At 39.8% G+C, this 16874-nt stretch overlaps 1 protein-coding gene across 3 annotated transcripts in view; it reads left to right on the plus strand.

The window, feature by feature from the left end:
• tbc1d23 (TBC1 domain family, member 23) overlaps window positions 1-16874 on the plus strand; it is an 89377-nt gene continuing 72503 nt past the window's right edge. For 2 of the 3 annotated variants that reach the window (XM_059968630.1, XM_059968632.1), the window contains exon 1: window positions 1-107. In XM_059968630.1, the coding sequence (XP_059824613.1) occupies window positions 40-107 (68 nt within the window). In that variant the 5' untranslated portion in view covers window positions 1-39. The remainder of the gene's footprint in view (window positions 108-16874) is intronic. The other variant, XM_059968633.1, reaches the window with a different exon arrangement.

A 16874-nucleotide genomic window follows, 5' to 3' on the forward strand; every position in this document is an offset into this window, starting at 1 on the left:
GGCAACAGCTGAGCGACAGACGTGGAAGCGGAGAGAGGGATGGCGGCCGTCGAGGACGGACAGCTGGTACCGGGCGGAGGGGGCAGCGGCGGCGGCGGCAGTAGCTGGTGGGTGTCTTAACTTGGCTTATGGTCTGCCTTGAGTGGAAAAGAGCCAGTGGGCCTTGAATATGTCCAGGGTGGCGATGTCTCTCGGTTGGGGAGAAGTGGCTCATCACCATCGAGTCCAAGCTCAGAGCTTGAAACTGAGCAGAGGATCCAGTGAGGGTTTGGGCTAAGTGCGACAAGAGTTTCTTGATTTTAGTTCCTTGTGTGTTACTTCACATCGAATGTAAAGCTAGTTATTTACCCTGCAATGGAGAATCAAGCTCATTAAAATCGGAATTCCGTGATGAATGTGGAAATTAGTAGTTGTTAAACGAGGCTGTTTAAACGACTGTAGCAGTAAAGCCTTAATCACTTCACAAAAAGTGTTCAGAAGTGCTGCACCTCCCCTAAGGATATAAAATACTTAAATATAGTTACATTTAAAGAAATGTGTGAATCTTAAATTTTAAGCTTGTATCTTATTGGTTTCTGAAATTCAGGAATTTTTGTAGCAATCTACTGAGGACGTTGTATATTGAGACAGAAGTTTGGTTTATTTTTTTGCCTTTTAAAAGAGTGGTGTAGAGAGGCATTTCTTACTTTGAAAGACAATTTCGATATGTAAAAACACCAGTTCAAACTTTAATACTTTATTCCACACTATTAACTCAAAATAATTTGAGTGAACTTAAAACAAAACTGTTTTTTTGTATTAAAATTATTGTAAAAACCACAGAATTAACATTACTGTTCCTTAAATCTGCCATTACATACTAGCATGGATAAATAGTTAACGTATTTGAGCTTTCTTTTGTTCAAGTTGGCTAAATTGTTAAGATACCACAATGGCATTAACAGAGAACAGTATTGAATGAGTAGTGAAAAATTGTTTTGCAAACTTTGCAGTTTCTGGACAAAGGGCAGAGCTTTGTGCACAAATTTATGTTTTAACAGTGTTCAAGTTAAGTTTTAATGTGCATCCAGTGGCTGACTGCTATGAGGTCATTACTGTTAATACTTATGTTTCTGTTGCTGTCAAATATTTTGAGCACACTTATTACTTGTATGCTTTCAGTATGAAAAAAGGTGAGATGTGATGCTTATTAAGCTTAAAAAAGTATTGATTCTGTTTACAACTGCACCTACGGGGTGGTAATTTGGGAAAAAGGGTCAGGAATCTGTAAAGCCATTAAAGAATAAACTCTTAAGAAGTTAGCAGTGAGAAAAAAGATCACCAAGATGAGTCCTGCCAAAGGGTTTCAGCCCAAAATGTCGACTGTACTTTTTTCCATGGATGCTGCCTGTGCTGCTAAGTCCCTCCAGCATTTTGCATGTGTTGCTGGGATTTCCAGCATCTGCAGATTTTCTCATGTTTGTGGTATGAGACTGCTTTGGCATTGTTGTTTTTGCAGAATAGAAGGAATTGTGTTGCTACAGTCCACAGGTTGTTTCACATATGCTGGTTTAATCTTATAACCGGTCTCGGATTATAATTTCATAGCCGTATTATGACAAGTTTGTTGGATAATTGAGGTTACAATGACATTTATGACTGTTAGGGTACACTAGTAAGGCTCCTGACTATGTATTGCTAACAATTCACTGAAAAAAAACACAAATTTTTGGAGGAACTTGGTGAGAACACAGGGGAGGAGTCAGTGATACGTGAACAAAGGTGGGATGAAGGATGATGTTATAGGAATAAATGGCAGGACCAGGGTTAGATCAGATGAAGGGGTAAAGAGAGAGAGAGAGAGAGACTGAGAGAAAAGAACACGACAGTTAGGGTCTCTAGTCCTCCAATATTTTCTCCTTTCCCATACCCATCCACCTGATTCTGTCCCACTCCTCCTTCCCCCCCCCCCCACCTACTGTTTTATTCACCTGTTATCTATAGATTTGACGCACAAGATCCTCTCCCCAATCTGGTTTCATTAACCCTTCACCTCTCCCCTGCTTCTTCCCATTATCACTATAGTTTCTTATCAGATTCTGGCACTGGTACTCTTATTGTTCCAGCTTGTCATCCTCCAGCACTGTGTCCACCTTCATCTTTCCCTCCTCCCAATCTATCTCCACCTGCCCTTTCCCCTCACAGCAGCTACTTGACCTGTTGAGTTCCTTTTTGGGGTTTTTTTGTTTCAGATTCCAGCATCTGCTGTCTTGTGCATCTTCCAGTCACTCACTGAGGGGAAACAAAGTCTCACAACATTTCCCTTTGATTCTTGTGCCAATAATTCTCTTGTACTACATCCTATGGTTTTGGACATCCCACCAATTTAAATAGTTTCTCTTTCAGTCTATTTGGTATGACCTCTTCATTATTTTAAATACCTCTAGCAGATCCTGTCGAAATGTTACTTTCCATCGAGAACAATTCCAACTTCTCTAGTGTACAGTGTAGCTGAAGTCCCTCATTCTTACAATCATTTAATTAAACTATGATGTCCAGAACTGGCCTCAATAATCCAGTTACAAGTAATGGTTTTATGGCAGTTTGTCACAGGGATCCTAATTATTTTGTTTTAACTACCTCTTTTTCATGCAGTTAGCTTTTCCAGTGTAGTTACTTCTTAGCTAATCCTTTAAATCAAATACATTTTGTTGCTGAGACTATAAATTGAGCTTCCTTGCTTAACATCAAAATAATCAAATAGTACCTCTCCTTTTAATAAGTAAACCTCCTATTTCTATGATCATTACTCTTTTTTCAAACAGAAGCAAAAAATCTTCAATGTGGGAACCACATAAACTATCGAATGGCTTATTGTTATTTAATAATATAATTTTTCAGAGTAATGAAGCCAAGTAGTTGATTTGAACAATAAAAAAGTATCCTTTTATTAAAAAATTGCAGAGAACTATGGAATTTAGAAAGGCACCTATGCACTTTTTTTTACTTCAAAAACTTACTTTTAAAAAAACTTGATTATCAAAGTTGTGCCTGATGATCCTTGACCTCATTCATGCAGTGTTTTTTTAATCTTTGCATTTCATTTTGTCTTGAAATTTAGACTCAAATCTTTTTGAAAATCAAGCAACATATAACTGGGAAGTTTGTTTCCCTTCATCTTGCAGATTTTAGTGCATAGCATAAGGAATAGGAGCAGGAGTAGGCCATCTGGCCCATCGAACCTGCCCTGCCATTCAATAAGATCATGGCTGATCTGTCCGTAAACTCAGCTCCATCTACCTGCCTTTTCCCCATAACCCTTAATTCCCTTACTATGTAAAAGCCTATCTAACCGTTTCTTAAACATATTTAGTGAGGAAACCTCAACTGCTTCCCTGGGCAGAGAATTCCACAGATTCACCACTCTCCTGGAAAAACAGTTTCTCCTTGTCTCCGTCCTATATCTTCTGCCCTGAATCTTGAGGCAATGTCCCTAGCTCTAGTCTCACCTACCAATGGAAACAACTTTCCTATTTTTATCTTATCTATTCCTTTCAAAATTTTGTATGTTTCTATAAGATTCCCTCTCCTTCTGAACTCCAGAGAGTACAGTCCCAGGTGGCTCAATCTCTTCTCATAGGTTAACCCCTTCATCCCTAGAATCAACCTGGTGAATCTCCTCTGCACTGCCTCAAAAGCCAGTATATCCTTCCTCCAGTATGGAGACCAGAACTGGACACAGTACTCCAGATGTGGCCTCACCAGTACCCTGTAGAGTTGCAGCATGACCTCTCTGCTCTTGAATTCAATCCCTCTGGTAATGAAGGCCAACATTCCATTTGCCTTCTGAATAACCTGTTGTATCTGCAAGCCAACTTTTTGTGATTCATGAACAAGCACTCCCACATTTGCTTAATTATCCACTCTGTATTTTCCAAGTCCTTTATCCTATTTCTATTTGGTTTTAAGCAATTTTAAAGGAAGATCCACAACTTTTACAAGGTTTCTGACACACAATAAGTCACTTCACTGAATTATGTGAGTGTTTTAATCTTCCAGTGGTGTATGAATCTTCAGGTGACCAGTGTTCTTGAAACAAGAAAATTGGCCACCTTTTATATTTGCATGGCATTTTGCAGTTCATTTGCTTTCACTTAACCTGCAATTGTTTTTTTAATATATAATTTAATGATGTACAGTGTGAATCTGGTTTTTTCTTTCACTTCCCCTTCAGGCAATCAATCTATTTTGCTTCCCTCTATTGAGAACACCATCTGTGCATGCAGATGTTACTTTTGTCCGGACAAAGTTACTCTCAGCAAAAAGAATTGAGATGGGAAGTCAGAATGTATTTTAGTCTTTCAAAGATATTAAAGCTGTTTTTCCAAAATGTCCTATTGATAAATGAACCGAAGATAACACACAAATTGTTATTTTCATCTATTTCAAGATTCAAAAACTTTATTGTCATTCTAACAATACATCAGCTCTGCAGGGCAGAGTGAGATAGCGTTTCCTAGGAGCAGTGCAATCATAACATAACAAATGCAACACTAAGTAATAAACATAACAATAAATAGTAAAACACAACAGCCACATGTTCAATGCTAAAACCTGGTTCTGTCAAAAAATGAATTGTTAACACAGCTTTTTTCCCCCCTTTTTGTGTACCCTTATGGTAATTGCAGTCATGTTATTTCTTTTAGGGTTTTTAATTAAAATTGGGTGCCATGGTAGTGTAACGGTTAGTGCCGCGCTATTACGTCTTGGGATGTCAGAGTTCAGAGTTCAATTCTGACATCATCTGTAAGGAGTTTACTACGTGGGTTTTCTACGGTTGCTCCAGTTTCCACCCACACTCCAAAGATGTACTGGTTAGCAGGTTAATTGGTTATTGTAAATTGTTCTGTGATGAGACTAGTCTTAAATTGGGTGGCTCCTGGGTGGTGCAGCAAAAAGGGACAGAAGCACCTATTCCATGCTGTACCTCAAATAGATAAATAACATTGGCATACAGGATTTCAACTGAAGGAAGAAGCAACTCTGCATTAGGAAAGTCCACTTTTTGAGTCATTCTGAAATCTACAACAATTCAAAAGTCACATTTGTTGTAATTTCTGCAACATTCTGATTTTGTGGCTTTTTAATGAAGTCGTTAGAATCAGATTTATTGTCATTGACTTGTGACATGAAATTTGCTGTTTGGGAACAGTACAGTGCAAAGACAAAATTATAAATCACAAAATGAATATTGCAAAATCATAATAACAAGGTAGTGTTCATGGGATGTTCAGAGAAGTAGCTGTTCCCAAATTGTGCGAGTCATCAGGCTCCTGTATCTCCTCCATGCTGTTAGCATATGAGTTTAACAAGAAAGTTGTTCAATTTTACTTGGGTTAGTACCAGTGAGCAATTTTCACTGAAGTTTGCATGAACAGTATTTAAGTTCTAAATTACAACAGTTAAAAGCAGAACACAACTGTTGATAAACTAAGCAAATAGGATTTATGCATGCTTCATTACATTGGGCAAGAAACTTGCAGTCCACTTTCCTTGAAACATCAATTTTTAATGTTATTAAGCCTGTACCGTTCACATTTTCTTCTTGCTTTTGTCTTGGTTATAGTCTTAATATAGCTACTATTTTATACAGTATGCTTTATTTTCTGCAGTTGTTGCACATTGTTAAAATCCACAGTTGTGTCCTTTGCTTTTTCACTTCCAATTTTCTCTTCAACAGATTTATGAATCTATCCATTCTTCCCCATGGCACTCTGGTTAAAAAATAATAGTCCCACAATAGTTGAAAACCCAGTCACATATTTCTTGGTATGCCCACAACACTGTTAAATACTTCTTGGTATGAAAATTGTGGATGATTACTACAAGAAGGCGAAGAGTTATAGCAAGCCTTTATAGTACCGATTATAAGCAAGGGAGTTCAATAAAAAAAATCGTCAGGACTCATAACACCATTTTTTTGAGATTTGGCACAGTCATAATTGGTAGTGGAGTGATAGCCATTAAATGTTACCACTGTGATGCTTGTTGAGGTCAGTGATAAATGGCATATTGGGTCACCCATTATTCCATGCTGAATTTTTGAATCCAATGAGTGTTTAATAATATTTCCATGATATAATCATCCTGGTTGCCTCCATTCTTGTATGTTTTCTTCATGACTCTTGACTTATACACGCCTGTATGATTCTCTTTAATGGGATGTCAGCTATCTGACATATGTATCTCATTGCTTTACCCTTCTTTCAGTATTCAATAGCCCTGGCTCTGCTTCAGTGCATCTCTCAATTAACATGCTTTGTTGTTACACAAGCTCTTTGTCTACTCTTTCCTTGCTTGGCTTTTTTCTCCTGTATACTTGACCAAATATCTTATGGTATCTTGCAGACAAGTCACACTCAGCCTATCATAACATTGAATATATATTGTATATCCATGTGAGGATACTGCCATAACCAACAAGGACTTATTCCCAATAGCTATGATTTGTTTCAGTACTCAATAATTCCAAAATTCAATGAACAGCAGTGTGTTTTAGAACCACAATTTGCTCTTGTTGTTAACTGTTGCCTGTGTAAAATTGTTGTCATTATTGCTTATAAATCAGATTGTAGGTATTTAGGGAGCCACATTCAGTGTCAGTGGAAGCTGTCACAGGCTGAAGGATATTATAATTAGGAGTGCTGTTCTAACGTTGCCACATCATGTATTCGCTGACTATTTGGTTACTACTTCAGCCAACTATTATCATTGTTCCTAGTTTGCACTATAGTCACTCTTATCTAGCATTAACTTAGATTAAACCTTAACATCTTGTTAAACCCTGAGCTGCAAACTTCACATTCACTTTGTCAGCTATGCTGCTTGTTGACACAGCGGCAATTGCACCTGCATGTGTCTTTACCAGTACTGTTCCAATGTATATCAGGCTCCTGGCTAAACAATTTGATGTAAATTTTCCCTTTCATAGAGTCATAGAACATTACAGCACAGAAACAGGTCCTTCAGTCCATCAATTTGAACTGCCTACTCCCCTCCCATCAACCTGCACCAGGAACATATCATTTACCATACCAGGAGCAACTTCGTTTTCAAGTTGTTCTGTGATCTTGCTGCTCCTTTGCGATTTCTTCCAGCATTACAGTTCTTAAAGATATCTGTACCTCTTTTGAGATTATAGACTTTAATAGTCTCTGAAATCATTTGCTGAACTGTTGCAATCAAGCTTTGAAATGGAATTGGAGACTGTTTACTTATGCTCCTGGAAAGAACCTTTGAATATTGTAAAGATGCTGTGCAAATACAAATCGTTGTTGCATCTGTTAGTGATTACTGATTGTTACTCTGCTTGGGCCTTTTTCTTCTTGCTGCCTCCAATTCGTTTTAGCCTGAACAGGTATCTTGTTCAGACTGGAGCCAAACTTGGAACATTCTTTAATTATTAAAAAGCTGCAGGTGCTAGAAACAGAAATAAGAGCAGAAAATGGTGGAAACACGTGCAGTAAGTCAGTCAGCATGAGAAGCGGAGTTTATGTTTCAGCTCTTCTATCAGATCTCAAAATGTGACAAAGCAAGCTAGGTTTAAGTTCCAAAGAGGTTGTGGGAGTAATGGATGGGACAAAAGGAGTATGTCTGGTAGGTGGTCAGGTTTTTTGAAGTAATTCTAAAGTTTACAAGGTGTCCGGTTAATGAATTAGTATGCACAGCTGGAGACCAAGAAAACAAACAGAGGGATGTGTAAAATTGTGAAATGCAGCTAAGCATTGTTGCTGAACGTGAAGCCAAACACATTACAGAAATATCCTTAAAAACACGAAATGCTGGCAGAGCTCAGCAGGCCAGACAGCTTCTGTGGGAGGAGGTAGTGACGACGTTTCAGGCCGAAACCCTTCATCAGGAGTGAAGTAACATGGGATGGTCGAAGGGGGGTAAGAAATGGGGGGAGGGATGAAGTACAGAGCTGGAAAGTGATAGGCTGAAGGGAAATGGGCGAGGGGGAAGGTGGAGAATTATGGGAATTAAAAGAGAAAGAAAGGTAGGGCTGGGAGGAGATTATAGTGAGGGGGGAAAAGAGAGAAAGAGGACCAGACTAAAATTATAGATAGGGATGGGGTAAGGGGGGTGGCAGGGGTATCAACGGAGGTCTGAGAGTTGAATATTCATGCCGGCAGGTAGGAGGCTACCTAGGAGGGAGATAAGGTATTGCTCCATCAACCTCCATCAACCAGAAATATCCATATCAGGTAGTGTCTGTGGAAAGACAAAAACAGTTGATCTCATTTTACAGATGGATAGTTTGCAAATAAACTGGCTCATTTCAAAACAAACAAAGGAAATTATTTGAAATACAGGTGTCCCCTGTTTTTCGAACATTCACTTTACAACACCTTGCTGTTATGAAAGACCTACATTAGTTACCTGCTTTGGCTAACAGAAGGTGTTTTCACTGTTACAAAAAAGGCAGCGCACGAGCCAAGCAGCCAAGCCCCTCCCCCGGAACTGCATTCTAGCCGGCATTGCTTAAACACGTGCCTGTGAGCATCTGTGCTTTATGTCGATTTATTGTGTGCATCTGTTAGTAAGGTGAGTTCTAAGGTATGGGAAAAGACTAGAAGAGCGTGTAAGGGTTTTACACTTTGTGTAAAGCTGGACATAATAAAGCGTTTCGATCATGGTGAACGAAGTAAGGATATAGTGTGTTTGGCTAAGCGTTTGTGGAAGTTGACGAAGATGATGTTGAAGGGGTTTTGGCATCCCATGACCAAGAACTGACAGATAAAGAGCTGATGAAGAAGAAAGGACAACAATTGAAACCGAACGCAGTAGCGAATGGCCCGAAAGTGAAGTCGTCCAGAAACTGAAAATGAAGCAATTGCGTGAAATTTTCACTGCGATTGACAACGCTGCAATGATTGCAGGAAAGCATGACTTCAATTTTGAAAGGGTATGTAGGTTTAGGGTTTATTTGCAGGATGAAAAATGCGTGAGGCTAAGCAGTCAAGCATACTGTCGTTTTTCAAGCCTTCCACATCAGCCACAGCAGACGACGAAACTCGACCTTCGACATTGAGGCAGGCAGACATAGAAGAAGGTGACCTGCCTGCCCTGATGGAAACAGACGACAATGAGATGACACTCCAGTCTCCTCTACTTCCCACCACCCCAACCTCCGACTCAGCCTTACACACCATCATCAGTGTCCTCACTGTCTTCCTGATTCTGGTAAGTGATACTACACTGTACATACATTATTTCTACTTTATATAGGCTGTGTATTTTTATGTGTTTTTTGGTATGATTTGGCAGCTTCATAGCTTAAAGGTTACTGGAAAGACGGTGCTTGTGCCGAGTGTTTTTGCCACGAGTTCTTGCATGAGATTTTCGCTACGGTGGACAGTGCTGCAATAATTGCAGGAAAGTATTCCTACTTTATATAGGCTGTGTATTTATCAGATTATTTCTGCTTTTACTATATGTTACTGTTGTTTTAGGTTTTGTGTGTTATTTGGCATGATTTGGTAGGTTGTTTTTTGGGTCTGCGAACGCTCACAAATTTTTTCAAAATAAATAAATGGTAATTGCTTCTTCACTCTACGACATTCCGGCTTACGAACCATTTCATAGGAATGCTGGACCTTCGAATAACAGTGGAAACCTGTAGTTGAACTCAGTAGGAAGACTTGAAAGCTCCAATGTGCCAAAACAGAAAGTAAAATTATATTCCTTGGTGTTAGTGTTACGTACCCCGTAACTGGGTGTCTTACCAGTGTTACGAATTCCCATAACTGGATCACTTACCAGCAAAGATACAGAGGTCCGTTGAAGTCTGATGGTACTATTTTTAAAAGTATTTATTGATAAAGGGCACAAAAATAAGATTAATGCAAACATACAGATAATATACGTCGTCAATACTAAATCTAAGCGTGGATATCATAATAACCAATAAGAAATAGCTCTATCGTTGTCTAGGGGTTAATGTATTGTCCGATGGAAAGATAACAGTCACTATCAGTTAGTTCAAGCTGCAGCGTTGTTGGGTTTAAAAGTGATGCGGTTTAAACTTGCCCCAGGTCTTTTAAGATGCCGATCCATTGAGTCAGGGGAGCGGGCTTCCCCGTTGTTAGCTAAAAGCTGTTTTCCCGTGGTTCCAGCCACCAATTCCAGCCACGGATCGAACGCACGTAGCTTCCTTCAGATGACTTCCTGCTGTTACATGGTCGCTTAACATTTCTTCTGGTGCGTCTAAAGTGGTTGTTCCCCAGACCCTCTTTTATACTTCCTCACGGGGTCTCCGATGTCAATCAGGTTGGGATGATGCAATCCCTCAACCAGCCCACTCTGGTCATCCCCTGAGGGACTTCAGTGAATAGTACAGTACTCAATACACAACTTGGTCTTCCGGAGGCAATAGCCATGTCCCGTAGCTTTACATCGCCGGGGAAACGAGGCATTTTGCACGTCCCATTCTCATTTCCTGGGCCCCTTGACCCAACCCAACGGTGATCTTGCGATTCTCTACGGACGTAATACCAGCAAAAATAGAAGTATCCATTGGAGTCTGGTGGTACTATTTTCAAACAGTGTTTATTAGTAAAATATACAAATCAATATCAACAATGCAAATATATAGATAATACACATTAGCAATACTAAACCTAAAAGTGTGGGTATAATAATAATCAATAATAAACAAGCTCTATCGATGTCTAGGGGATAATAAATTGTCATATGTGAATATAAAGTTCAGTTCAGTTCATACGTGTTGAGGTAGTTGTTGGTTCTTGTGTTTTCATTGTTGGAGAGAGAGAGAGAGCAAACAGTAACAGCTACAGCCAGGGAAACCTTCCTTTGCGTTCTTGATCCGTCGTTGTGTTGTTGTGGCCATTCAGGTATGACCCCTCTGTCCTTCAGCTGGACCATTCTTCTGTGGTGGACTCGTCACCCAGGCAAGGGCGGGCACACACACAAGCCCCACCGGCCCTGCTATAACACTGTGAGTTAAACTGACCAATCCTTTGTTCGGTCCCCAATGCCCCACACCTTCTCGTGGGTTCCAACACTCAAGCAGTGCTCACTAGTGTGTCTCCTGATGTGTCTGAGGGGTGTCTCCCCAGACCTCACTTTTATCCCTACTCACAGGGTCTCAGGTGTCTATCAGTTTTGAATGGCTTTGTTCATCAAACCAGCCCACTCTGGCTGTCCACTGAGGAATTTTAATGAACAGAATGGTACCAAGTAAACAATGCTTCTCAGAAGCCGTAAGTCTTTCAGGAGTCATAATATGGTGAGTCAACAAGCCTCTCCCTTCTCTTATCAGCAGCAGATATTCTGGCATGTTTTTGTTCCATCTCTTTCTCTCTCATTAGCAGCATGGCAAAAGTAACGGTTTGTAATTCTCCCAGGGGAGGGGGACATGGGCAACTCTGCACCCTTCTGCCCATCAGAGCTGTTCATTCTTCGTAACATTAGATACACTAGTGAAATTTAAGAGACTGCTAGACAGGTATATGGAGGAATTTAAGGTGGGGGGGGGTTATCTGGACGCAGGGTTTAAGGGTTGGCACAACATTGTGGACTGAAGGGCCTGTACTGTTCTATGTTGTGTGAACTTTGTTGAAACAATGTAGGAGGCCAGAGGCAGGGAGGGATGGCATTGTAGAAGTATAAAAGAGCAACTGAAAACATAGGGCTACTTGTGTGGGGTGATTAGAAATTTTCTGCAAAGTATTTCTCCAACGTAGAGAAGACCAGACTGTGAGTACTAAATGTAGTACTGGAGATTGGAGTAAATGCAAGTGAATTATTGCTTCACCTTAAAGCAGGGTTTCTCATCTGAGGCTCTGCAGAACCCTAGGGTTCTGTGAGAGGTCATGATTATGCAAAATGAGCAGTTTTTTTTGAACGCGTGAGGCTAGCACTCGCTGTGGTGAGCAGCAACTGAGCAGCCCTGTTAGCAATCTTGTTAGAGGTCTCCAGCCCAGCATGGCAGTGCGCAGTAGGATCATGTTTATTTGGTTCAGTTCATTCTCAGATTTTGACATGAGATGAGGAAGCCGTTGATAATTGGTGAGCTTTGTATTGCACAGGAGAGGACAGTAGGCTGATGAGGGGCATGAAGTGCATTTTCCAAGCATTGAATGGACTCGCCCATTTTTATATTTTATTAACCCCCATGTTTTACAGACACGTCTGATGGTCCAACATAGTGATTTTTCAATTACAATCTTCTGAGTTATTTCACTGCACTGGTGCAACAGCAGACACAAATAAGTCCATCTTTACAATGAAAGCTGCTTATCAATGTGTTTTCAATGGACTGGTGATCCAAGTTATCCTATTCCATTGTGCCTAGTCTGTGGCAAACAACTTACAAATTACAGCAAAACTGAAAAGACACAACTACAAATCACAGCCACGTGACTCATAAAAATGCTGATTATTTTAAATGGCTATTGGAATCTCAAAACAAGCAGAGTAAAGCTTAATAAAGTCAGTCAGTAAAAGGGTCCAGGAAGCATGTTATTTAGTAGCAGAACTTAATACAGGTGTTCCCCACTTTACAAAGGTAGAGTGTTCCTATGAAACCTTTCTTAAACCAAAATGGCATAAAGCGAAGAACCATTAATTTATATGGGAAAATTTTTTGTAAAAGTGAAAATCTTCTTTGTAATGCGAAAACAGGTTACTAATGTAGGTCTTTTGTAAAAGCAAAGCGGCGTAAAGTGAACGTTCGTAAAACGGGGAACACCTGTACCCAGAAAAGGAAAAGTCACATAGTTGGTGAGAACCTAATAATGCCGGCATGTAAAATTATAGTGGGTAAAATGCTAAGACAAGATGCAGTACAAGAAATCGAAAAGGATTCATGCTCAAAATGATAACACTTGCAAAGATCAGGAAGGAAGAAGAATCTTCAGGAGCGACAGCATGATCATCAGTGATTGTAGAGTCTAATTCTGGATCTGCAGACTCTGGAGTAGTAGGGACATGGGTACAGCTAGGATGTGGGTGCTTGAGTAATGGGATCCTTCTTGCATCTCCTCTTCTCTTCAGCAGTTACTCTTCTGGATTCCTCAAAATTCTTGGCTGTGCCAATGATCAGCGTTCTCCAGCAGTCTCTGTCACAAGCCAGTTGCTGCCATTATTTGATCTTGATATTTGCCTGAGACAACTGCTGTTTAAGTTGGTCTTTGTACATTTTGCATGGGGCACCATGATCTCTCTTGCCCTGAAAGAGTTCTCTGTAGCGTACTGCTTTCAGATACCTGGAGTTGTCTGTGTGAGACTCGTGTCTGACCAGCAGAGCTGCTTGAGCAGCAAAGTGGCTTCAATGCTTGGATGTTTAGCCTTCTCCGGGTCCTCTATGTTGGAGACCCAATCCTGCGAGCTGATACCCATGATAGAGCAGAAGCAGTGCTGATGGATGCACTCAAGCAACCAGATTTGCTTGTGGTACAAGACCCAGGCTTCAGAGCTGAATAGCAGTGTTATGACGATGGCGTACATCTGGATTTTTGTGGACAGACGCAGCTGGTGGTTCTTCCACACACGTTTCTGGAGGCACCCGAAGGCACTGCTGGCTCTGATGAGTCAATTGTCAACATCCCCTACTACCTTAGCGGCATTGGAGATGACACCACCCAGTTAGGTGAACTGCTCAACCATGGTGAGAGGGTAGTCATCAATGATGATCTGAGATAGGTGGTAAACGCCACGAGGATGGAGGATCATTGTTTTCTTCAGACTGACTGTTAACCCAAAAGCCCTTGCAGGCTCGGCAAACTATGACTGAAACCTCTAGTGCTTCTTCTGTGTGTGTAAGGAGCGCAGTCATCAACATATGGTAACTTGGGAATGGGCTCTTGCATAGTTTTTGTTCATCAAGAAGGCAGCCACTCTCAAACAGTACGATAAGTCAACGTATTGATGACATGTCACAGGATGCTGAAGAGGTTTTGTGTGACAAGCTGCAAAACAAAAGCTTCTCTATCCAGGTTAATGAGTCAACAGATTTCGCCAATAAATGTCATGTGGTAGCATTTGTAAGGTTTGTAAATGATGGTGAAATTACAGAAAACTTTTTCTGTTGCAAAGAGCTGCCTGAAGCAAGCAAAGGCCAAAATATATTGAATGTTTTGTCTTCAAATCTGGAAACAAAAGGTCTGTCTTGGAGGAACTGTGTTCGCATCAGTACTGATGGTGCCCCATCAATGACCGGCTCCATGAGAGATTTCATTGCCCTTGTAAAAAAAAAATCCTGACGTTGTCACAACATACAGTACTGTTTTCTTCACGGAGAGGTGTTGATGTCAAAGCTCTTGGAGATGAAATGAAAGAAGTTCTGGATTATGCTACAAAAATGATTAACTTTATTAAAACAAAACAGCTCGCTCTAGAATGTTTAATAAAACGTGTGAAAAACTGGACAAAGAGCCTGCTACATACAGAAATCCAATGGCTTAGCAGAGGAAGAGTTCTCAACGGGGTATTTGAGCTGAAAAGTGAATTGCAGGAGTACCTTCAAGAAAATAGTAGGCCAGATTTTGCTGAGTGCTTTAAAGATGAAGAATGTCTGCAGAAACTAGCCTACTAAGCAGACATTTTTCATTATATGAACCAGTTGAACAAGTCTCTGCAAGGCCCTGGAGAAAATGTTTTGACTTCAACTGACAACATTTTTGGATTTAAAAGGAAACTAAATCTTTGGAAAAATCATTGTGCAAAGGGAAATCTTGAACTGTTTCCACTACTGCTTGGGCTTGAGAATGAAGAAGGATCAGAAAGTTTTGAATCTTGTTGAAAACTATCTGCAGAACAAATTGAAGAGTATTTTTCCTCCCTTTCACCACAAGTGTATGACTGGGTGAGTGACCCTTTCCTGAATCTTCTGCTCAACCTGAGAACTGTGTGCGCTGCAGTCTGATTGTGCACTCCACATGAGAATTACTGACATGCTCCTGGACGTTTTGGATTTCTGTGAATTTAGAGTATCCTACCATTCATAGGAAAGCATTGAACATTTGCTGCAGATTTCAACTTCTTACATGTGTGAGCAAGCTTTTCTTGTATAACGATCATTAAGAGCAAGAATAGAGATCATCTAATTTCAGTTGAAATGAGGTGAACTCTGTATGTACTTTTCTCAAGTTCAACCCAAAATTGAGTATTTTAGCAGCAAAAAACAAGCACAGGTTTCACGGGCCAGGCCTATATTTGAGTCTGATCATGTCACTTAGTAAGAGCATGTTTTTTCAAAGCCTTTATAAAATTGTGTTTTGTGCTATATTAATATGGTTTATGGTTTTTAGTAACTTTAAATAAGTTGTCAGTAAATTTTCAGGTTTTAAATACCATGAAATCAACTTACAATCTTTATTTAAATTAAATCTACCGAACCTACCTTTAGAAAAATTAAATCCCATTTTGGCTTGAGCCAGTTATTTGACAGATTTATTGTGCTTGCCTTATGTTTTTAAAATGTAAGAAAAAAAAGATTAATTTCACAAAAATTAAGCTGTTTAGCTACCTGTTTTTTTTTCCAAGGAAGGTTGGCTAAAGATCAATTCTGTACTCAAGGGCATTAACAATTACTTTTGGAGTTTTACATCTCCAACTTACTGATCACACTAACATACCATGAGCTGTAGATTTAATAACTTTTACGCAGGGTTTCTCTGAGACCTGAAAATTATTTCAAGGGTTCCTCCAAGACAAAAAGGGTTGAGAAAGGCTGCCTTAAATGTTTATTTGAGATCCTGAATGTTGGGAGGAGTGAAGTTAAAGGACAAGTTTTGCAGGAGTGGTTTGTGGAGATGCAATGAGTCAGGAAGAGAATGATCTTATTAGAATGCAGTGTACCTGATGGTAGAATCCCTTTTAAGATAGTGGAAGATGAATCTCCGGTTTGTATATGGTGAAATATATGAACTGTGATAATAAATTTACTTTGAACTTTGTTTTAAGGAAGATTTTATTGAGTGAGAAGGCTGCTAGAATGAAAAGCGAATAAGGGACCAATGTCCTTCTTCTAGCAAGGAAAGAGAAGATGAAAACAAGGTGCAGGGAATAGAGTATGAGCAGGGTTGAGAGCCATGAAAATTATGAAACCTGGAAGCCGGAGTAAAGAAAAAAGGAAGACTCTTCAGAAGCACTTGTGTATAAATCCTTCAGAACAGTTACAAAAGAGATGAGAAATTAGAAAAATGAAATATTCTCCGAGAAGCATTGTGGGAGATGTAATCAAGATAATTATGTGAGCTAGTAGACTTTTAATGGATACAGTGCTGTCCAATCTGCTTTATGTATCTAGCACTTTCTGCTTTTAATGCTAGACTCCATTAGTGGTTTTCTCTATGTGAAGCTCAACCTGGTTTTGCTCCCCATATAATTTAACATTTCTCTTTTAACAGTATCTTTTAACAAACTTACTGGAGTTCTTAGAGGATATAACGATAGAGAGGAACAGATGGATTTACTTGGATCCAAGTTATTTACTTGGATTTCCAGAAAACGTTCAATAAGGTGCCACATTAAAGACATCCATAAGATAAGAATGCATCGAGTTGAGGGTGATGTATTAGCATTGATGGGAGCTTAGTTAACAAATAGATTTGGGATACATGGGTGATTCTCTAGTTGGCAGTCAGTGGTGAGCAGTGTGCCGCAGGAGTTGGTACCGGATCCCCAACTGTTCACGATATACATTAACAATCAGGAAGAAGAGACCGCGTGCAGTGTATCTAAGTTTGCTGATTATACTAAATTGAGCAGAAAAGCAAACTGTGCAGAGGATATGGAGAGTCTGCAGAGAGATATACATAGGTTAAGTAAGTGGGCAAGGGTCTGGTAGATGGAGTACAATGTTGGTAAAT

Source organism: Hypanus sabinus, chromosome 4 (genome assembly GCF_030144855.1).
Source record: "Hypanus sabinus isolate sHypSab1 chromosome 4, sHypSab1.hap1, whole genome shotgun sequence".
Classification (NCBI taxonomy): domain Eukaryota; kingdom Metazoa; phylum Chordata; class Chondrichthyes; order Myliobatiformes; family Dasyatidae; genus Hypanus; species Hypanus sabinus.